Source organism: Pelodiscus sinensis, chromosome 2, assembly GCF_049634645.1.
Source record: "Pelodiscus sinensis isolate JC-2024 chromosome 2, ASM4963464v1, whole genome shotgun sequence".
In the NCBI taxonomy this organism is placed as follows: Eukaryota; Metazoa; Chordata; order Testudines; family Trionychidae; genus Pelodiscus; species Pelodiscus sinensis.
Window position 1 is genome coordinate 244,645,069 of NC_134712.1, and position 22,651 is coordinate 244,667,719.

At 46.0% G+C, this 22,651-nt stretch overlaps 1 protein-coding gene across 2 annotated transcripts in view; it reads left to right on the forward strand.

Moving 5' to 3' along the window:
• Window positions 1-22,651, forward strand: part of RHEB (Ras homolog, mTORC1 binding) — a 61,028-nt gene that overhangs the window by 4,256 nt on the left and 34,121 nt on the right. For both annotated transcript variants that reach the window (XM_075922821.1, XM_025180743.2), the window contains exon 2: window positions 17,989-18,060. In XM_075922821.1, coding sequence (XP_075778936.1) covers window positions 17,989-18,060 — 72 coding nt within the window. The remainder of the gene's footprint in view (window positions 1-17,988; window positions 18,061-22,651) is intronic.

Sequence of the window (22,651 nt, forward strand, 5' to 3'; positions counted from 1 at the left end):
TAAGTGCATCTTTCTTGTTGCCAAAAACTGATGATCTGTCAATAATTGTGCACTAGTTACTCATACTTGCAACATAGGTGTCTGTTCAGATTCTCAAACACTTTCATCTGCAAGGTCAGTCATAGTCTTTCCCATATACTCCAGTTGCTTTTTTTCCAAACTACCCTCTTTCCAACACTTACTAGGAGAATTGAGCTTTAGCTTCCTTGCACTCATTCATACTAGGGATATATGCGACTAGTTGCTTCTCTCCCCTTGCTGCCTCTGTATCAGAGGCATCGGGGGAGGGGAGCAGGAGCCTGTGCTGGGGGGAGCTGCATTAAAAGCTGGTTTTCTCCCAGCACTGCCTCCTCACGGGGCGGGGGACGAGGGGGCAGGAGAGACAGAAGTGCAGCAGGGGAAATGATCAATAATGGAGAACTGTGGCCAAGTGGAAGCTGTGGGGTCGGTGTCTGTGGATGAGGGGCAGCACATGGAGCTGCTGCTGTACATGCCAGTTGCTTTCAGGAGTGGTGCAGGAGTAAGTCTGCCTTAGCTCTGCAGCTCCATCCCTGGGGCAGCCTCTGTTGGCTGTCTGGCAGCTCCTAGGGGGTGTGGAGGGGAGGTGGGACTCAAACCCCTCATCCTGCTCTCCCCAGGCAAATGCCCCGCCTGCAGCCCCTGTACATTTCAAAGGCAGAGTTAAAGCAGGATAGTGAGCGCCCCCTTATCGACTAATTGAGTAGCTAATAGAAATTCCATTGACTATTCGATTAGCTGATTATCTAAATTTAACATTTCTAATTCATACCCCAGTCTCTTTTTAGATGTTTGGAAAATTCCTTGATCACACTATTACTATCAGAAGAGGAAGGTTGAGGATACTACTTACGGAAGAGAGAGCACTCCATTTTCTTCACTAACTCTCTCGTGGCTTTCGAAATCCTGAGCCAAGAGGAGCACAATGCAACCCAAAACTCTGTGTCAGGGCTACTCAACTTTGAAAGTCCCGGGGGCCACAATGATAGTCGCAGTACATGCTGAGGGTTGCAACTTAAGTGTGGTTGCATAGATATGCAAATAGCTTATTTCACACTGACTAGCATGAATTACAAAACACTTCCCACAATGCCCCGGTGCTCCCAGCACCTCCTTCCTGGGGTTAGAAACACCGACACCCTGTACCATCTATTCAGCCAGCCCATCCGCATGCGTCTTTCAGTGCTCACCCTGCCTGGAAGACACCTTTCCCTTGTGCAACATGTTCTCAGTGGAGGCCATGTTCAAAGAGTCCCACCTGCGGGCCGTGTGTTGAGCCCCACATAAACTCAAACTGCACCACAGGCCACATGTTGAGTAGCTCTGCTCTATGTGAATATACTTCTTATGGGGGAAGAAACAATTGCCCAAAACTAACTTCTGGGATCTCTGTTCGACTTCAACAGCCAAGGAGAGCCCAGATTGTGGCATAAACTACTCTTAAAGTGAAATAAGAATGCAGTTGCAACCACTGCAATTTCTGAAAATGGCAAGGTGGTTCTTCTGACTTCACAAGATACAGGCATTTAAGCAGAAACCAGGTTAGTGACAATTTTCCTAAAAAAATAAAATTTCTTTATAGGAGGAAGAACTTGTCTGTTAGATAATTAATCCTAGTGACTACAGTTTATTGTTTAGTATACAATACCTTCATAGACCCTGATAAAGTCAAAGAATATTTGCCTCCGAAACAAAGGTGGCATATTAATTTTTTTAAATTACTAACTTTAAAAACTTACGTTTTGTGCAGTCTGATTTATGTTCACAAAATACAGTAAACTTCTGATAATCTGGCACCTTTAGGACCCAGGGGGTGCCGGATTATCAGATTTGCCGGACTATTGGAAGGGGGAGCTATGAGAGATCTGGGGTGGAGGGGATGCCACCCCAGATCCCTCATAGCCCCCCCCCTTGGATAGTCTGGCTCTGCCCCAGGTGACCCCGATTCAGCCGCTGCTGGTCAGTTTCAGCAGCGGCTGAATCGGGGACGCCTGGGGCAGAGCAGCTGGGGGGCTGCCGGGTTGGTCCCCCAGTGCCGAGGAGCGGTGCTACTGGACCAACCCGGCAGCACCCCAGCTGCTCTGTCCCAGGTGTACCCAAGTCATCCGCTGCTGAAACTGATCAGGGGCTGACTCCAGGAAGCCCGAGGCAGAGCTGCTCTGCCTCCTGCTTCCTGGAGTCAGCCGCTAGTCAATTTCAGCGGTGGCTGAATGGGGGATAGCTGGGGTGCTGCTGGGTTGGGTCCCGCAACCCCAAGGGGCAGCGCTATGGGACCAACCAGGCAGCACTCCAGCTGTTCCGCCTCCGGATTCCGCGATTCAACCACTGGTCAGTTTTAGCATCGGCTCAATCGGAGAAGCTGGGGGCAGAGCAGCTCCAATGGTCCGGCTGCCCGGAACACTTCCGGGTTCCTGATGGTGCCGGACCATCAGATACCGGACCATCGGAGTTTTACTGTACTTGAAAATTAAGTGTGAGAATTAGTTTGCCTGAGATGAAATAAAGTAAGAATGGGAAGTTGTTTGAACTGTTAAGCCTTGCTGAGTTTCCTGAGGATGGCAAACAATTAGCTGAAAAACAGCATATCGGCTCCATTTATCCGTGTTTGAGACACACAGCTTGTCTTCCCACTTGAATAGTGTCAGTTTCTTAATTTGGGGCCATACCATTCCTGAATAGTCTTAATTTTTTTCATTGGTTCAATTTTTTCATCTAGGGGGGGCTTCCCTAGATGTTACATTGATACATTGGAGTTGGATATTTCTGCTGTGATATGGACCTTTGGGCATTTTTTCCTGCCTTTACATTACTAGTTGTACTGCAGTCTTAGATACATTCTTATTCCTTTAGCTATGTCTCTTACCTCAGTGTTCAGATTTAGGACTTGTCTACACTTCAAAACACAGCAGGTTTTGCTGCTACTGCACTTCAGTGAAGACTTTACCTATACCAACATTAGGGATTCTCCTAGTAAATGTAGGAAATTCAGCTCCCCAAAAGGCACATTTCAAGGTCAAGGATTCTCTGTTTGTCGGGGGGGGGGGGCGGGTTAGGTTTGTTTGGATGTGTATTTTTCACATTTCTGAGTGATATAGTTACATTGACCCAATTTCCTACTTCAGACAAGACCTCAAAAGAGATCTGAAATGTCATTTGTACTTCAGTTAGTTTTTTAGGTCTGAGACACTCTAATTGGGCTTTTGGTGACCTGCCTGTTCTTTAGCTGGATACTCTCATGATTTCCTCAGAACTAGGTCAATGTGGGCCGCATGAGCGGCCCTCTTTTATCTCAGTGGTTTGCAAGACTGTTGTAATAGACTGTCTCCTAGCATAGGGTATTTTGCTAACTATGCTTGCTTACCTAGAATTTGCAGTGTGAGGCTTGAACTGTAGCAGCACTTTTGATTGGATACAAAGGGAGCGCATGGCTCTGTCATGTGTGCAATCAGCATACGCCTCACTTCATAAGGCCCTTGCCTTACATGCATGTCACTTTAGTAATACAATAGAAAAGAAAGATAGACAAACAGCAGAATTTGGCAACCATGGGCATTAGCAACAGTAAATAAAATGATTCATGGGCGATGCATAGAACCGTGGTGGGCCACAAGTTGCCCACCACCAGAGTAGAGGCTGGAGAAGACTAAAAAGCAAACCGCTAGAACTAGTAACGATTGCTTGTCAGTGTGAAGCATAGACCATTTGTTAATAGAATGGTGACTTGAAGATGCTGAAAACCTGCATTGAGCTCTAGACAGTTTACAAAAGTCTTAAAAGTGACAGTTGTTGTTGGCATGTGTATTAGGGTTCCACTCAGATACCAGCAGGCATAGTGGACGATCCAAGGCTCAACAGCCTTTTCCATTTTGAAATTCCTGGGATGAGCTTTCCTGGTGGTCAGCAGCCAGGCATTTAAGCTGTTCACTGGTATTCTCTGGATGATTGGGAAGAGGGTAAAGGTAGGGGAAGAAAGAGGCCTGCGTCCCAGCCCAGAGTACAAGGTGGTGGTGGTGGGGGGGGGGAAGTGTCTCAGTCACTTGTTTCTGGTGCACCTGACCAGGCTTCTCTGGGTTGCCTCCTATCTGTCTTTGGTTTGGGATGTGGTCACAGCCCCTGTCATCCCTCACTGTGGAGAGACTGACTAGGAGCTCAGTGGTTCAGTTGGGCAGATATTCCTGAGTTATCCTAGAATCCTAGGAAATTAGGTTTGAAAGATACCTCAGCAGGTCATCTAGTCCCCCTGCTCAGTACAGGACCAGCCCCAACTAAATTGTCCCAGCCAGGGCTTTGTCAAGCCTGGCCTGAAATCTCTAAGAATAGAGATCCTATCACTTCCCTAGGTGCTTCACCACCCTGCTAGTGAAATGGCTGTGGCCTGTCCAATGCCGAATAGTGGGATAATAATTTCCAGGGCTCGCCAAGCGGCAGCAAGCCCTGCTTGCCAGCCGCGTGGTTCTACACTCTGCGCAGATCGCTCTGCACTAGCTCTTCTGGGTTGTAATCTACTTGCCACGGGCGAGTAGATTACATTATTTGTCGAGCCCTGATAATTTCCCTCTGTCTCCTGGCAGTGCTCCTATTAATGCAGGCCAATATACTGTCAGCCTTCTTGGCAACAAGGGTACACGGACAAGGAGTTGGATATGAGTCAACTGTAATCCCTAGGTCCTTTCTGCACAACTGTTGCTTAACCAGTTCATCCTTCACTTGCAGCAGTGCTTGGGATTTTTCCATCCTAAGCGCAGGACTCTGCACTTGGTCCTTGTTGAACCTCATCAGACTTTTTGGCCCAATCCTCCAATATGTCTAGGTCACTTTGTAACCTCTCCTTACCTTCCAACCTATCTACCTTTCTCTCAGCTTAGTGCCATCTGAAAACTTGCTCAGTGTTCAATTCATCCCCTCATCCAAGTCATTAATAGGAATGTTGAACAAAGCCAGTCCCAGGAACAACCCTGGAGTATTCTGTTTCATACTGGCTGCAACTAGACAGACCCATTGAGCTCTTCACAGTGTTCATCTGTTTTCTCTCATTGAGGGAGGACATGGGAAAGATGAGTCCTACTCCTCTGACTAGGTCAGACTTCCAATGCAAATCCCTCTGGTTTGTTCAGTCTCCAGAAACTGCAAACTGGCTTCCTCCCTTTTGACAGCCTTTTCTTCCCTCCATCCCTGTTTGACCGTCAGTCCCCATTTGAGCATATTTTCCATTTGGAGCATGTGCTGCAGCTTGGGAAAGGAGGAGGATTTATTTACACCCCTGAGCAACATGTGTTATATCGACCTTAACTGCAGTATAGCGGTAGCCTAATTCTTTACGTGTGGTCTGTAAACCCTAGTTCAGCGTGTAATGTGCCTGTTCTCACTTTTCATATAGTCATATGAAAGCCTTCATGCTTGTCAAGGATAAAGAAAAAATGAAAGAAATAATACATCCACTTCTGGAGTGGACTGTGACAGCACTACATCATCATGATGCCGTGCCGATTAGGGATGTGAATGGGTACTGGTTAACCAGTACCTGGAAGCAGCCCCGCAGTGTGTCGCAGATGGAGGGTTGCAACAGCCCCTTGGGGGTTGAGAGCCAGCCATCCGTAGCCCCAACTGCAGGGAGGGCTGGGAGTGGCAGCCCCAACTGTGTGTGTGGGGGGGGGGCGGCGGCTGGGAGCAGAAGCTGTTTCCCCCCCCACCACCACCACCACATGCTTGGGGCTGCCAGCTCCTGCTGCAGGACCCCCTGCCTGGGATCCTGCTTATTGCTCAAACCTAAGGTTTAACCAGTTAACTGATTAACTGTGATTTTTATTTCCCCTGCTGTCATGTTGAAATACCTCACTACAGAATTACTGGGACCTCATAATGTACCAGTCATTGTATGAGAGCCACCTAGGATCTAACATTAAATTCTAATATTCAGGTTTTAGGCAATATTTAATACTTGGAAACATTATTAGAATTTAAATCTTAGACTGGGAACTGTTTTGAATGGTCTTCACAGTGGGGATGCTTTGGAGTACCAAGATGATAAATGGCTGCTCCCAACAGGGCACTGAGATGAGACTTAGATGCCAGTTTTAATTAAAAACTTCATTTTATGATTGTCTTTAGAAGTCAAACTTACTGCAGTGAACTTGTTAACAGTAGTTGGGACACTAGAGGCAGCATGTTCAGCTGTAATATCAAGCCACAGCAGGGTTATTTAAGGACACTGTGCTAGGATTAACTCTTGACTTGCCTTCATAATTTTTCTGTCAAGTTCTTAAATGTTTATGCTTGTAATTTTCTGACTTCATGCCAGCTCACTCTACCAATGACAGGAGGAGACTTTTCAAACAAGACATGAATCCTGCTATTGATATATTTGTATAGAAGTTCAAAGTTCCATGGTTAAAATACAGTAAATAAACGACAAGGTTACGTTCTGCTGCAATTAAAGGTTGGGTGTTTAGGTGTTCAGTGAGAATGTTAAAAAGCGGGTAATTGACTAATCGTGTAGTCCAGGACTACTCAAGTTTGGAAGCCCCAGGGGCCACAATGATGCTCTCAGCACATGCGGAGGGCTGCAACTTAAGTGTGGTTGCATATACATGCAAATAGCTTCTTTCACACTGACGGCCATGAATACAAAGATTAAGGCAAGGCTACACAACACGCAGGCTCCATTTAAATCAGTTCTGCTGATATAATAAAATGCAATATTTACCTGATTTTCACCCATATGACATCACTTTTAATGAACAATGACAGTCCAGAAATTTAACTGCTAAAACGCATTTCAGCAGAAGACTATTATATTGACTACTTTTTCGTTTTGTCTTCCACTTCCGGGCTGCATGTTGCGCCACACATAAATCCAAAACGCGCTGCAGGCCGCATGTTGAGTAGTTGTGGTATAGTCAATACAAATTTTATTGATTACACGATTAGTCAATTACCTGCTTTTTAACATTCTTATTGCACACCTAGACATCCAGCCTTTAATTGCAGCAGAACCTACCCTTGTAGGTTATTTACTGTATTGACTACACGATTAGTAGATAAGGGGCCCTGCTGTGACTGTTTAAATGTAGTAAGAGCTGCCTGGTTCTTATTACATTTAAAATGCAGTGCTGCAGTGGGAGTGGGTCTGGGACCCAACATGAGCCAGGACTGAGGAGTCCTGGTTCTTACCAGGTCCCCGGCCGCTGCGCCTTTGCCTCCCTTCTCCTCTCTTCCCCGCTCCCCCCTTGCTGCCTCTGATACAGAGGAAACAAGCAGCGGTGGGGGAGAGTGAGTGGTTGACTAGTAACTTGACTACTAGACTAATTAATTGCTTACATCTCTAGTGTGCAGTAGGGATGTGAAAGGTTAACCTGTTACTTGGTAAACATTAGGCTTACCAGAATGCTTCCTGGATAATGTTTGGATGTCGAACCTCTCCGAAGTGGCCCCAGCCTCAGCCCCATCCATGGTGAGCAGGCTGGCCTGGAGCATCCCCCACTAGGCCTGGCAGGTGGGCCCTTTGCCCCACAGATTGAGCAGGATCAGAGCTGGAAGGGACCTCAGGAGGTTATCAAGTCCAGCCACCTGCCCAAGGCAGAACCAATCCCAACTAAATCAACCCAGCCAGGGTTTTGTCAAGACGAGACTTATCCACCTCTAGAGATGGAGATTCCACCACCTCCCTAGGTAACCCATTCCAGTGCTTCACCACCCTCCTAGTGAAATAATTTTTCCTAATATCCAACCTAGACCTCCCCCACTGTAACTTGAGACCATTGCTTCTTATTCTGCCATCCGTCACTATTGTGAACAGCCTTTCTCCATCCTCTTTGGAACCTCCCTTCAGGAAGTTGAAGGCTGCTATCAAATCCCCCCTCACTCTTCTCTTCTGAAGACTAAACCAAACCCAAATCCCTCAGTATCTCCTCATAGGTCATGCGCTCCAGCCCCCTAATCATTTTGGTCACCCTCTGCTGGACCCTCTCAATGCATACACGTCCTTTCTATAGTGGGGGGGGCCAGAACATATATTCTGGACACAATATTCCAGATGTGGCCTCACCAGAGCCGAATAAAGGGAATTAATTAACTTTTCTGGATCTGCTGGTAATGCTCCTCCTAATGCACCCTAATATGCCATTAGCCTTCTTGACTACAAGGGCACACTGTTGACTCTCATCCAGCTTCTCATCCACTGTAATCTCCAGGTCCTTTTCTGCTGAACTGCTACTTAATCAATCAGTTCCCAGACTGTAACAATGCTTGGGATTCTTCTGTCCCAAGTGCAGGACTCCACGCTTGTCCTTGTTGAGCCTCATCGGATTTCTTCTGGCTGAATCCTCTAGTCTGTCCAGGTCACTCTGGACCCTATCCCTGCCCTCCAGCTTATCTATCTCCTCCCTCCCCCCTCCCCCCCCAGCTTAGTTTCATCTGCAAACTTGCTGACTGTGCAATCCATCCCCTCATCCAGGCCATTAATAAAGATGTTAAACAAAACTGGTCTAAGAATCAGTCCTTGGAGCATTCCGCTAGAAACCGACCGCCAACCTGACATCGAGCCGTTGATCACTACCCGTTGGGTCCGAGAGTCTAGCCAGCTTTCTATCCATCTTACAGTCCATTTATCTAATCCATATTCCCTTATCTTGCTGGCAAGAATATTGTGGAAGACTGTATCAAAAGCTTTGCTAAACTCAAGGTATATCACATCCACTGACTTTCCCATATCCACAGAGCCAGTTACCTCATCATAGAAGCTAATCAGATTGGTCAGGCCCGACATGCCCTTCGTGAATCCATGTTGACTATTCCTGATCTCTTCCCCTCTTCTAAGTGCTTCAAAATGGATTCCTTGAGGATCCCTTACATGATTTTTCCAGGGACTGAGGTAAGGCTGACTGGTCTGTAGTTCCCTGGATTGTCCTTCTTCCCTTTTTTAAAGATGGGCACTACATTTGCCTTTTTCCAATCATCTGGGATCTGTCTAATTTCCATGAGTTTTCAAACATAATGGCCATGCGTTGGTCTGCCAACAGTTAACCATTACAATTTTAATTGTTTAGCTGCTTAACTATTTTTTGCATCCCTAGTGTTTTTAGAGACGCCAAACAATTCTCTGGCTTGTACAATGCTGCTACTTAACACTTCATAATTGAATTCGGTGTTACTTTACTCTTATACTAAAACACTAGCATATTTAAACTTCCTGTAGTTCTCAACAATGACCTGCAAGAATTTATTTTAAATACTAACTACCTGTAGGAATATATGCTGAATAATTAAAGCATAAAGGGCTTATCTACAGAGTGAGTGTTGCAGATGTTGGAATGTATAATTATTTGTTAGTAGTAGATGAGTCTGGATTTTGAAAGCTCTCTATATTGGAATTTGACTTGGTGCAATACAAAGTGTTCAGCTGCCCAAGGCAGCCTTCAGAGAGGCCCATGCAATGTTTGCATTGAACTTTTCTGAACAGACTGAGTGTTCCTTTCACAGACACTGAAGTTATTGGCCCTGCAACTGCACATAATGTCACACTGGAGGTGACAGGCAATAACTAGGTTTCATTTCTCCAATGCTCAAATCCGGTCACGCTATCTTCGCAGGGTTCCCCACACATCATATACAAGCCAAAATCATGCTTCAACTCTTCTGCCTGGTGAGGGGGAAATGCACAGATTGTTTTTAGTCATTAAAATTGCATGACATCTGAACCTTGACAAATAGATCAAACAGTTTGCAGTTGATAGAGATCCTGAACCATAGTCTCTCTCGGGGGTCGTCAACCTTTTCAATCCCGAGCCAAACTAAATCAAAATTCAGAACAAGTGGTCAACAAAGAGCCATAAGAATGCCCATTAGCGTGACTAAAAATATACAACTTAATATTGACGTGCTTAATAATAACATAAATTAAACATTGTATTCACAGACTTTATTTAAAGGGATTTCTGCTGCTACATCTTTTCATACATTTATTTGAAGTTTACATCATAACTGGTCAAATCCAGCTTCATGAACACATTGAGGCTGTCTTCTGTCAATCTTATGGCAGGGAGCTAGAGATGTGGGGGTGCAAGTGTTTAGGGGTATGAGGGGCTCAGGGCAGGGGATTCAGGTGTATGATGGACTCGAGGTTGGGATGTCGGGGGAGGTGCAAGAAAAGCTGCAGCCTGATGGGGACTGGGCACCAATTGGGGGCTTGTTGGCCAGGATTCATTTTTTAAATTAAAGTAAAATATTATGTCCAACACAGAAGGTTTCAACGTCTTTATGGCAAGGGTGGGGGACCTCTTTTGTGTCAGGGGCCACTGACCTACAGAAAAATCAGTCTGGGCTTACACAAGTGAGAAGCCCAAAAAAAACCTTTCCGTAACCTCCAACCTTCACTGATGTGACCTCCAACTGAAACACCTGCCTCCCCTGGTGCTTCAGCCCCATGGTGGGGGGGAAGGGACAAGGAGGACTGAGGTTCAAGGCCTCAGGCCAGATTTACCCTTCTGGGGTTCCAGGTTAGTGGATTTTGTGTGTTCCCCTAGGCTTTGGGGTGGGGCCAAAAATGAGGGGTTAAGAGTGTGGGACAGGGATGGGGGTGCAGGATCTGGGCAGGAGTTGGGGTGGAAGAGGGGGTGAGGGTGCGAGGTCTGGGTGGGAGGTATGATGCAGGAGCAGGCTAGGAGTAGGGGATGTGGCCAAGGGGGAGGAGGGTATAGGAATAGGCTGGGAGTGCAGGGGTTGTAGGCACTTGTTTTCGTGCCGCACGCTGCTTCCAAGCATTGGAGGTTTTCCCTGCTGCTGAAAGCCTCCAGGAAGTGCATCTGCGTACTCCTGATCTCCTGCCCCATCCCCAGCAGGGGGAGGGAAGAAGCAGCATGCAGCCACTTCTGGCTTTGGCTTCTTCTCCGTGCCCTCCTCCCCAAGTTAGATCAGACAGGGAGGCTCAGGGCTTTCCCGTCTTCTCCTGCAGAAAGACAGCATTGGTGCTCCAATCTAGCGGGGCTGGAGTGCCAGTGTAGACTCCCTGCTAGAGAGAGCAAGGGGGGAGGAGTTCAGCTTGAGCTGCAAAAGCGCCATATATGGCTCCCTAGTGAGCCGTAAGTTGCTGACCTCTCTTCTATCAGATACATTGTGGATATGGTTACCTTCGGTTTGCTTTGAAAATATGGAGGGAATTACCTTGTTCATTCACTTGAGTTCCACTTCTTTTAAGGCATTATCTACATCAGTTACAGCTTGTAAATTGCACAAATACATTGCTGTCAAACATGTATCAAGTAGGGATGTAAAGGGGTAACAGGTAACCAGGAATTGCCAAGTCGGGATATAAAGGGGTAACCAGGAATTGCCAAGCGTGTAACAGGTATGTTAGGAAAAAAAAACAAAAAAAATCAGTCTTTAAAGTGCTGCATGACTAACAAGATAGTTTGAGGCAATGAGCTTTCGTGGGGCAGACCCATTTCTTCAGATCATATTCTGAAAGCGAATTGGCATGATCATTATGTAACAGAGGGATACAATGAAAAAAGTTAAATGTTTTACAAACTGACAAATCAGCCCCCCACTTGTGATTAAATGGGATTTTACATCTCTAGTCTGAATACATTTTTTTAAGTCCTTCATTAAGCATTGCTGGTGTGTCCAGATGCAGCCTGGATCCCTGAGACTCCCCTGCCTTCCGCAGAAAGACGTTGCTGGCTCCAATCTTGCAGGAGGCACAATGCTGGATTGCCAACCTGGGCTGGAGGCAGAGTGGCTCACAGTGTGGGGAGAAGTCATGGAAATGGGTGACCCTAGGAGGGGAGGGTCGAGTCCATGGCACTCTTGCCTACCTGCCAGGGACCCAGACTTTTTGGGTAGAGGGATTCCCTTCAGATTCCCCACTGCCAAACAGCCCTGGAGCTGCAGCCTAGGCAGCACTCACCTTCTGGCATGGTGGTTCTCAAACTTTTTGGTTTGTGGTCCACCTGGCTCAATGCAAACCTTTCCGTGGACCACCAGTTGCTAATGGAAACCCACTGTTGGTTACATAATTACATCCGCACCATTTTGCTAGTGCTGCAGCTAGGGAGAATGGTTTAATTTAGGGATGTGAAGGACTAGTCGAGTATCTGATAAGCAAATGCTTATCAGATAGTTGACATGCTAGTTGACTAGTCACTTCCCCCATCAGAAAGAGGCAGCAAGGGGGAGGGGAGAGGAGGTGGCGCTTCAAAGCGGCAGCGCTGTGTGGAGTCTAGGGCCAGACCCTGGGCTCCATCCGGCACTTCCACTTTGAAATGCCACGTGCAGCCTGGAGCTAGCTGGGGTGTCCCAAGGCTGCACATGGTGTTTCAAAGCAGCAGTGCCACATAGAGCCCAGGATCAGCCAGTGACCCCCTCCCCCAACCCTAGGCTGCACATGGCAGTGCTGCTTTGAAACTCCACGTGCAGCCTGGGGATACCCCAGTTCCACTTAGCACTTTTGCCCTATCGACTAATCAAATAGTCTTACACTGTGATCCCTCCCTCTGGGGCATCTGGTATTGGCCACTGTTGGCAGACACGATACTGGGCTAGATGTACTTTTGGTCTGACCCAGTATAACCGTTCTTAGTTCTTAGTCAATTAGTCGATATTTAATATCCTTAGTTTAATTTAAATTATTAAACAGATTAAGTGTTTAAATTTCTCTCAGTTTTTCAAACTTCATTTTAATTAAAGTAAAATATGAATTTATATCCAAAACAAAAGGCTTCAATGTTTTCTTTATGGCAGTGTTAGGGAACTATCAGTTGGGGACCATACACGTGAGAAGCAAAAAAAGACTCCAAAAAACCTCAACCCTCTGAGCCTGACTCCATCACGTCCCCGTCCCCAATTCCCTCATTGGGAGAGGGAGAGAGGGGGAAGCTCCCCAATTCCCTCATTACCTCCTCATCCCAGCTCCTATTAGAGAGAGTGAGTGAGTTGCAAGGAGCAGGGACAGCTCTCGGGCACGGGGGAGGACTTGCCTACCCTCACCCACATCACATCCCTCCCCCCCGCCCTTGACACCCCAGATTCCCCTATCCATCTTGCTTGGTGGTGGCTGCTCGGGGACAGTCCCAGCCGGCCCCGGGGGTAGGGCAGCTTGTCTCCCCTGCCCCCCCCCCCACCTGTGGGTCCCCACATGCCAGCAGAGCCAGGGAGGGCTGAGCAGCAGTTTGCACATGAAGGGGAGGGGGACTGTCCTTGCTCTGCATGGCATCCCTGGGCCACCCAGTAGAGGTGGGTGGAGAGCTGGGGCAGTTCTTGGGGACACTGGGGGCGGACACAAGTTGGGACTTCCTTCACCTCCCCCTTACCTGTGTGCCTAGAAGATGGAGCTAGTATTCCAAGCCTTACAGCTGTGCGGCTCCGGGGAACGGGGGGGAACTGAGCTCCTGCCGCGGACTGTGCGCCACTGAAAATCTGCTCACATGCCGGTTGCCAACCCCTGATCTAGCAAGTACTTACTAAATCAAATCCTGGAAGATCGATATCTGGAGTATCAATCTTGGGGTAAGTGTAGACCTTGCCTGACACACTTTCCTACATTTGGTTGTACACCTGCAGCACTTCCTAAAACCAAATTAAAATGACCCCTATATTGCACTGAAGAACAGAGGATTTCAGCAAATAGTATTTGACGGTTTTTGTCATTGTTGAAAGCTGCAAGGACATTCATTGCTGGCTGTCTGGAAAGCTCTGGAGTTTCATCATTTACTAAACAGAACTTCTCACCATTCAAAAGAGCCTTAATTATAGGTTGGGAGTGAGCAAAAAACATTCGGGCACATGTGCTTCTAAAACAGCTATTAAAATCATGGGCCGCATTCATTGGAATCCCTTCAAAGTCCAATACATGTACCAGAGTGCATGGCAAAAACACAGCTTTTTTTTTTTTCTTGTTTTTTCCTTACAGGCTTCTCTTATAGATTGGCCTACCTTTGCTTGACCTTATTTTAATGTCCTGTGTTCAATACTATTTGCCATCCTAGAGACTTCTACTCTACAGACTTTGACTTTTTTGTATTTGTTAGGGTATTAACTAGGTTTTTTCTTTTATGGCACTTTACTGCTGTAAGCAGACTTGTACAGTAAGGGGATAGGGCTAGTACAGTTGAGTTCCTGCTAGAGATGTTAGCTATCAGGTAATACAGTAGTCGACTAACCGCATGAAATCTTAGCGGTTAGTCAGCTATTCTGTCGTCCCTGGCAGTGGGGGCAGCAGCCAGTGCAGTATGGCCCTACTCCCAGGGTACCAGGCGGGAGCCGATTCGTGAGGGGAGCCAGTTTAAAAACCACTCCCCGTACAGACGGGTGGCTGCAGCCCCTGTCCATGAGGCCTGAGCTCCTTCTGGACAAAGGATGTTGGAGCGGGGAAGGCTGCCATGAAGCTGCCCCTGTCCATGGGCAGCAGCCTCTGCACACAGTGAGCCTGGGCCCACGGTGGGCAGAGGCTGCTTTGTGGCAGCCTCTCCTGCGCTGCTGCCTCTGATAGAGACAGCAGCATGCCAGGGAGGGGGCAGGTGGCACCGCGGTGACAGTGCCTGGAGGGAACTGCCTTTAAACTGTATCAAAGGCAGCAGGGCAGAGGGGAGGATGCAAGTAGTCGACTAGATTAACCGATAAGCCTAGTAGATAATCCTTTAGCTGCAGCAATTAGCGATTACATGATTACTAAATGCTTCCTCCTGGGGAATGGGACTGGCAGCCAGTGCAGTCCCGGCTGCACTTCTGGGAAGATCCCCTGCCAGCTTGCACTAGCTTATTGGTTAAATGGGTATCAGGCTAGTTGCTAACAGCCCTTGTGTAGGATGGGGTGTGGGACTTTGGGTTGTAACCACTTGGAGCATGAAGTTGTGGGGTGGGAGTGGAATGCCAGGTACAGGCAAACATTGGTGCCAGGTACAGGATCCGTGGTGGGCCAGATCCAAAGATATGGCAGACCAGATCCAGCCTGTGGGCTGTATTTTGCCGACCCCTAGATTCAGACTTGGAGTCAGGGAAAGGTATTCTTTCTAAAACAGCCCTTATCAAATCAGGCAGTATCCAGTAATCTCTGAAAAGCAGCATGTTGTATTGCTTGAAATAGTGCTCAGGGAAAATATTTATCAGAAGGCTGAGAGTTGGAGAATCCTGGCTAATGTGTAAAGTCCTGCAAATCCATGGATATCTGTGGCTCACTTTTACAGGTATGGATGCAGATAAAAAAAAATTCTATCTGGAACCTTGCAAATTTGTAGATCTCTGAGTATCCACATCCACAGATATGGATATGTGCAGATCATTTTTGCAAATTCAGATGCGGATACCAATTTCTTTATCTGCGTAGGGCTCTACTAATGTGAGCATTTAGCAAAATGCCTCCTGAGGGCAGACAGGTTCCCTTACCATCTAAAAAGATTTAACTGGACAAAACAAATTCAATCTGCAGTAGTTGCCTAAGTTTCAGCTTAAATGATCAATTCAACTTTTGAAAGGATTCACGTGGTCAAAAGAGCAAACTAAGTCATCTGTCTACTGGTAGATTTGTAAGCACATACTTTGCAAAGACCTAAGATCAAGGTGCTCCTCCCCTGTAAGAGTTGATGTCTGTTCTCTTAATTAAATGGTGTACGAATCAGTATTTTCTTTATAGCTTTAGGTAGTAATAGCTGTTGAAGGAGAAGTAGACCCATGAACTTTTTCTTGACCCATAAAAATACTTAAGTTTACGCTTTTAAATTAACTTGACGTGTATATTCTGTTAGGTTGAAAGGGGTTTTTGTTGTTTGTGGGGGTTTTAAAAATCTTTTTGGTGGTGTTTTCTGTCAGCTCCTTAGTGTGATACTGTTACTCCTCTTTAACATTTGAGGGAAATAGATGCAGCATAGAACGTCAACCAGCTCTCTAGTATTTGTTGCATGTCATTCCTTATCAATTGTGAATGCTGCCATCCAACATTTGTAAAATTCTTACAGGGAATGCAAGGCTTATTGGGGATATTGTCACATGCTTCTCCAACCTCTGTAGGTGGAACCTCTCTAGTCCAGCACTCTTGGCACCTGACCAGTTCTGAACCAGAGAATTTTCTAGACCACAGGAGGTCAATATTGTCTAGCAGCATAATCAACACTTCCCCTGCTTACAGGGCTGTTAAGAGGACATTTGGGGTAAATTAGGGCTAAATAACACCACAGAACACTGAGAGCTAGGACTGGTGGCTGTAAACAGACTTTATGGGACCGTGGGAAAGTTGGTCACACCCATTAAAAGTTGACATACGGCTAACTAAAATCATTCCGGATGACAGAAGTTTCTGGACCAGAGTGCTTTGAACTAAAGAGGTTCAAGCTGTAGTGTAGAAAATCTCTCAGTACTGGTTTTCAATGTCTTGTGGCTTCCTATAGCAGCCAACAGAGATTGACCTCTGCTGGAGGTCTAACCTGGCTCATTTTGTCTTCATGTAACACCATGGTCCCCAACACGGTGCCCGCGGGCGCCATGGCGCCCGCGGGGGCATTTAAATGCGCCCGCCAGGTGCTCGGGGCTGGCTTGGCCCCAGGCACATGGCGCACGGGTGCTTGGCAGGGGGAGCGCCGGGCGCGCGGCAGGAGGGGGCGGGGGGAGCCCTTGGAGGGGGCCCCGCCCCCTGGGCACGCGACAACCTCAAAAGGTTGGGGACCACTGATGTAACATAATCAAGCACGCTATTTACCTTTCTGAAATTGGTTGGCCAATTCTCCTTCCCAGTTTTTTGAAGTATTACCTTTTGGCTTGCACTACCACTCATTGTGCTCTGCATGCTTGTTCCCTCAAAGTATAAGCACACATATGGCTTCTATGACTGAAGTTGCTGGGTAGCTACAAATCGAATTATTTGTGACTAACTCTTACATCTTAACCATGACTTACAAGTTAAATGTGGGCAGGATCTTAAGTATATCCCTCTTAGTCTTTGTCCTATTATTGAGATAAATAGGTTGGTTCACACTTATCACTGTTTTTGGAGTTGATCCGAGATTCTTGCATCAGTTTAACAGTGTAGCTTTGCAAAACCATAAAGGCTGGGATCACAGGCCCCTGGATTAAGAATAGCCTGTCCACACATTTCATAATTAATTGAGGTTAATGGAATGTGAATTTTAAGTTTCTTACTAGTATGACTTGAAAGACAAATTTGGATCCTAACATCTTAACTTTGTTTCAATCTAAGAGGCACTTAACTCACTGCCTTCATCAGAGAAACAGTTACGAAAATTTTATATTGGTATAATTGTATAGTGGTATAATTCCTTAAACTACTTGAGGTTAGATTAATGCTTTTTAATAAAAATATAATTATCTGATTTGGCATGGCCATATTTTTTAATGTTCCAAAGTGCTACATGTAACTGTTCACCACTCCCAGTACTGTAATAGGTGATAGAATGCCTGCATATATCAGGTGGCTGATTTTGCCCTTAATTCTTTGTGTGGAAGGAACTCGATCCTTTAATCCTGATGCTGCAGGGATTTTTATTATTGCCATTATTTAGCATCTTGCTCCCTTCCTTTTTCTGATAGTGTTAAGTTCCTGTTTTCTCTTGCATAGCTCTTGTCTTTTTAATTAAATATGTAAATCTTGTGTTGTGGGTACTGCCATCCTACTACCTGCTAGCACCATTTGGATTAGAAATTGGTTTCCACTACTATGAACTAGAGTGGGTGCCCTGCCTAGGCTAGGAAACAGAGCCGCTTGTCAGACCTGTCTGTGCTAGCTCTTACATAATTTTCAGTATTGACTGAGAACAGGCTACTGAATCAGTATGTTTAGTAACAGTGGTTCAATGTAGCCAGGGGCCACGGTTGTATGCCTGTTTCATAAAACATTGAACTTTGATTATTGTTATATCACTTCATACCTGGTAGCAAACTCTCTCTAATGGCTTCATTAACTGATTAGAGTATGTTTCTGTATAGTAGCATTTAATTTTGGATTTAAATATTCTTTTGCTTGCTTTATAGGGAAATCTTCATTGACAATTCAGTTTGTGGAAGGCCAGTTTGTTGATTCCTATGATCCAACCATAGAAAACAGTAAGTATCTTTAGGTAACTGAAAGTTTTCCAAGTGCTTCCCTATAAATTGTCCTCTTTTCATAATCACCAAAAAGGGTTTTCTTATGGAATGATTATCCATATGAAGACTCTTATATTAACGCAAAGTCTTAAGTGTATTGAACAGAGTCAGTGTTTGATAGAAAGCTGCTTTGCATATAACTTAACTTCGACAGAAACAAGATGGTATCTAGGGATGTTAGATATTGTGTAATTGACATGAATTCCTAGTGGTTACACGAGTATTCGATAATCGCCAGGGATGGGCCGGCAGCCAGTATGCTCCCAACCCCACTTCTGGGGAGCCCCCTGCCACCCTGCATTGCTGCCTCTGATACACAAGCAGCAGTGCAGGATGGCAGGCAGGATCCAGTTTAAAAACCATTTCCCCCACAGTCTGGCTGCTTGCCAGTGTGGGGTGGCAGCAGCCCCTGTCCACGGGTAGTATCAGAACTCCCTGGGGACAGAGGCTGGTCTGCAGCAGCAGTCCCTGTCCTGAGGGGGAGGGGAGTTCAAGCTCCCTACAGACAGACTGCTGCCACGAACCAGTCTGTCAGTGGTGAGCCTGGGCTGCTGTGGACAGAGGCTGCTTTGTGGTAGCCTCCCCAACTCCCCTCCCTCCTCAATGCTGCTGCCTCTGGTAGAGGCAGCAGCGCTGCGGGGCAAGTGGCACCAGGGAGCTTTTAAGTCGGCTCTCTCCAGCACCAGTTTCTGCTTGCCCCCCTTACTGCCTCCTTCAGTGGGGGAGGGGACAAGCGGGCACGGGGAGCATGCTTGAAAGCTGGCTCCCTATGTGTATCGGCTCCAACTTGCCCCCTCAACTTCAGCATTTCTGTCTCTATCAGAGGCAGCTTTGGAGGGGCCAGACGTATCTAGTGCTCGTGGGGAGCCTGCTTAAAGCCAGCTGCTCATGGGCACTGGCTTTCCCCCCATCTCCCAATTGCTGCAAGGGGGTGAGGAATGTGTGTAGTCAAGATTAACCAATAAGCCGAGGCTTATCAGTTAATTGTGTAGTTGTCTACACTTTGACATTCCTAGTAGTATCTCTAGTTTGATTTCAGACTAACAATGCAAGAAAATTCTAACATATGATTTAAAATATATCTTCTTGTTGGTCCTTTGATAGGAACATTATAGTCATTAATGATGTTATTCTTACAAATTGTAATTTCATTGGTATATCTTTGTGTAAAAGCCCCCCCCAACTTGATCCAGTTGCTTTTAATTTTGCTGTTTTGTTCTGCACTTCTGTTTGGATAATAGAAAATTTAGTTTAAATACTAGTTTCTAGTCATTTGCCTTCAGGTCTCCATGCACTAGCATAATACCACAAGGAGAGTGGAGTCTTTCTCCAAAGATACCTGTGCAAGTTTCTCATTTAGTATAGGATGTGACTCTTTAAACCCATAACAGTAGCAGAATCCCACCCCAGTGATGGTAAATGCTACCCTCTTACAGTAGTTGTGCTTCATTTACTGTGCTTCAACTCTTCTGCAGAGATCAGTGATGTCAAATCAGATATTTATCAGAGGGGTAGCCGTGTTAGTCTGAATCTGCAAAAGCGGCGAGGAGTCCTGTGGCACCTTATAGACTAACTGAAGTGTAGGAGCATAAGCTTTCGTGAAGTGGGTCTTTGCCCACGAAAGCTTATGCTCCTACACTTCAGTTAGTCTATAAGGTGCCACAGGACTCCTCGCCACAGATCAGATATTCTTTCTCATAAATATCTTCCAGTCAGATCTGCTTAATCATTGAGAGTTTCTCTGCACCTTGGAAATTTAACAAAATAATTCCCCAACAGTTGGCAAGTCCTGAATTTCTAGAGAATTACCTCTGCTAATTGGCACTTTGTCAGTAACTTATTTTGGAATAATTCCCACCACATGATTAAGATGGAAAAACAATATCACAAGTTTTTTTCAAATTAAAAACATAAAAATGGCCATAGTGGGTGTGTCTAGACTACCGGGTTTTGTTGACAAAAGTGGACTTTTGTCGACAAAACTATACCTGCATCTACACTACCGCCGAGTTCTGTCGACATAACAAACATAACTCAGCAGTTTTGTTGACGGCGGTAATCCTCATTCTATGAGGAATAATGCCTTTTGTCGACTGAAGGCATTATTGCATCTACACTGTCCTTTGTGTCTACACTCTCATGTCGAAAAAGAGGCTTGCTTTGTTGACGGAACTGGATGTAGTCTAGACACTCTTTGTCGACAGTAGCTTTGTCAACAGTATCTGTTGACAAAGCCTCTGTTGACAAAAGCCTGTAGTCTAGACGTACTCAGTGAGACTAATGGTCCACCTTGACCAGTATTCTGTGTTCTGACAGGGCCCATGCTAGTTGCTTCAGAGGGAATGAATGGGAAATGGTAATGATTGACTGATTCTTCCGTTGTCATCCAGTTCCAGGTATTGGCAGTCAGGTTTAGGAACACCAAAGGCAGTGGGTTGCATTCCGATTGAGCAATCCTCCTTGAGAATTGACTTAACCTGGTAGCAATGGTGCCAAGCATACTAGGCATTGGAGTGGGCTTTTCTACAATATACATGCAGTTGGCGTATACTTTGTAGAGAAGAACTCTATTGTAGACTGAATTCACAGGTGGCCTCTGGATTGGGAAGCAGGCTGGCTCTTCCTAAGGTGAGGCACGCAAGAATCTTCACCATTAAACAGACCAGAAAACTTCTTGTCTTCTACCAGTGCCATCCATAGACGGTTGTGATAGCAAAGGACGTTTTCTTCATTTTACTCTGAAGAAGGCACCTTTATGCTTTCAACTAGTCCCTTTGGTAGTTAAATGAATAATGAGACTCTAAGGTTTGTACACAATAACTGTACCTGTCTGAATCAGTGTTGCACAGTCAACTTTGCAGAGAGCCAAAGCCAGACTGGAGTCGCTCAGGTAAATATCAGATTGTCTCAAAACCTCCCATCTCCTTCCAATCAACTCATCAGTTTTATTTCTAACTTTGACATGTGTAATGTTTCCAACAGTAACTCATGAGCTTCTGGCATCTTGGATGGGTAAGAGGAGAAGGAACTGCCAGGAAGACTACCATTCCAAGGGGGGGGGGGGGGGGAGAGAAGAATTATGGGGTGTAAACTTGTGTGCATGAGCTCCCTTCATTTGCTACACACAAACTGCCTCCCCTGTCTGGGTTTCCAACTGTGCCTCAGCCTTTGAAATATAGCAAAAGCTGTAGGCAGCTCTTACTACATTCGAAGGCAGAGACAGTGGGAATAGTGAATGCCCCCCCCTTATAGACTAAGGGTACATCTAGACTACATGCCTCTGTCGCCAGAGGCATGTAGATTAGGCTACCGGAGGGTATGTCTACACTACCCCGCTAGTTCGAACTAGCGGGGTAATGTAGGCATACCGCACTTGCAAATGAAGCCCGGGATTTGAATTTCCCGGGCTTCATTTGCATAAGCGGGGAGCCGCCATTTTTAAAACCCCGCTGGTTTGAACCCCGTACAGCGCCTGGTGTACCGGTAGTTCGGAATAGGAAGCCTAGTTCGAACTACCTAGTTTGAGCCCCGTGTAGCCGCGCTGCACGGGGTTCGAACCAGCGGGGTTTTAAAAATGGCGGCTCCCCGCTTATGCAAATGAAGCCCGGGAAATTCAAATCCCGGGCTTCATTTGCAAGTGCGGTATGCCTACATTACCCCGCTAGTTCGAACTAGGAGGGTAGTGTAGACATACCCAGACATAGTAAAATGAAGCGGCGATTTAAATAATCGCCGCTTCATTTAAATTTACATGGCTGCTGCGCTGAGCCGGCAAACAGCTGATCTGCTGTTTGTCGACTCAGCGCGATAGTCTGGACGCGCGGGTGTTGACATCAAAGGTATTTGTCGACCACCCAGGTAAACCTCATCCCAGGTACCCTAAGTGAGTAGTCAATGGCAATTCCATCGAATACTTGATTAGCTGATTAATCGAAATTTAACTCGAGGGTAGGATTCTAAGAACTAGCCAGCATGGATTTAAGAACAAATGATACTAAATCAATCCTGTCTAAGAATTAGGTTGCTGACCTGGTGGATAAGGGGGAAAACAGTAGATGCGATAGCTCTCCATTTTTAGTGAGGCAGTCCTACAACATTCTCATAATTTCATCTAGACCACATTTCCTTAACTTCATTATTTTAAGATGGATGCATAATTGGTTTAAAAACCATATCCAAAATAATTATCTGTAGTCTGCTTCCCAACAGGGAGGGTGTACCTAGTCCTGTGTCTGGTACAAAACTAGTGTAGCGCCCCCTCTCCACCTGGTTACCTTCTTCTAAAGCCAATCTCCTTTCAGGTTTGGATGGATAGGTCTGGGTTCTTCTGGATCCCGCCACCCACTCAGTTCTATTCTTTTTAATTGATGTACTTGGCGGTGCCTCCACCCCCCTCACTCCTTCCTAGCAGGGTCACCAGGGCAGCTTGGGAGGAAAATTCTAGCCCAGGATAATCCCCACATATTTGCCAGATAGTTGGAGACTCCCAGAAAATAACACAAACACATACACTATAATAAACACAATTATATTAAACAGGAGACAATAA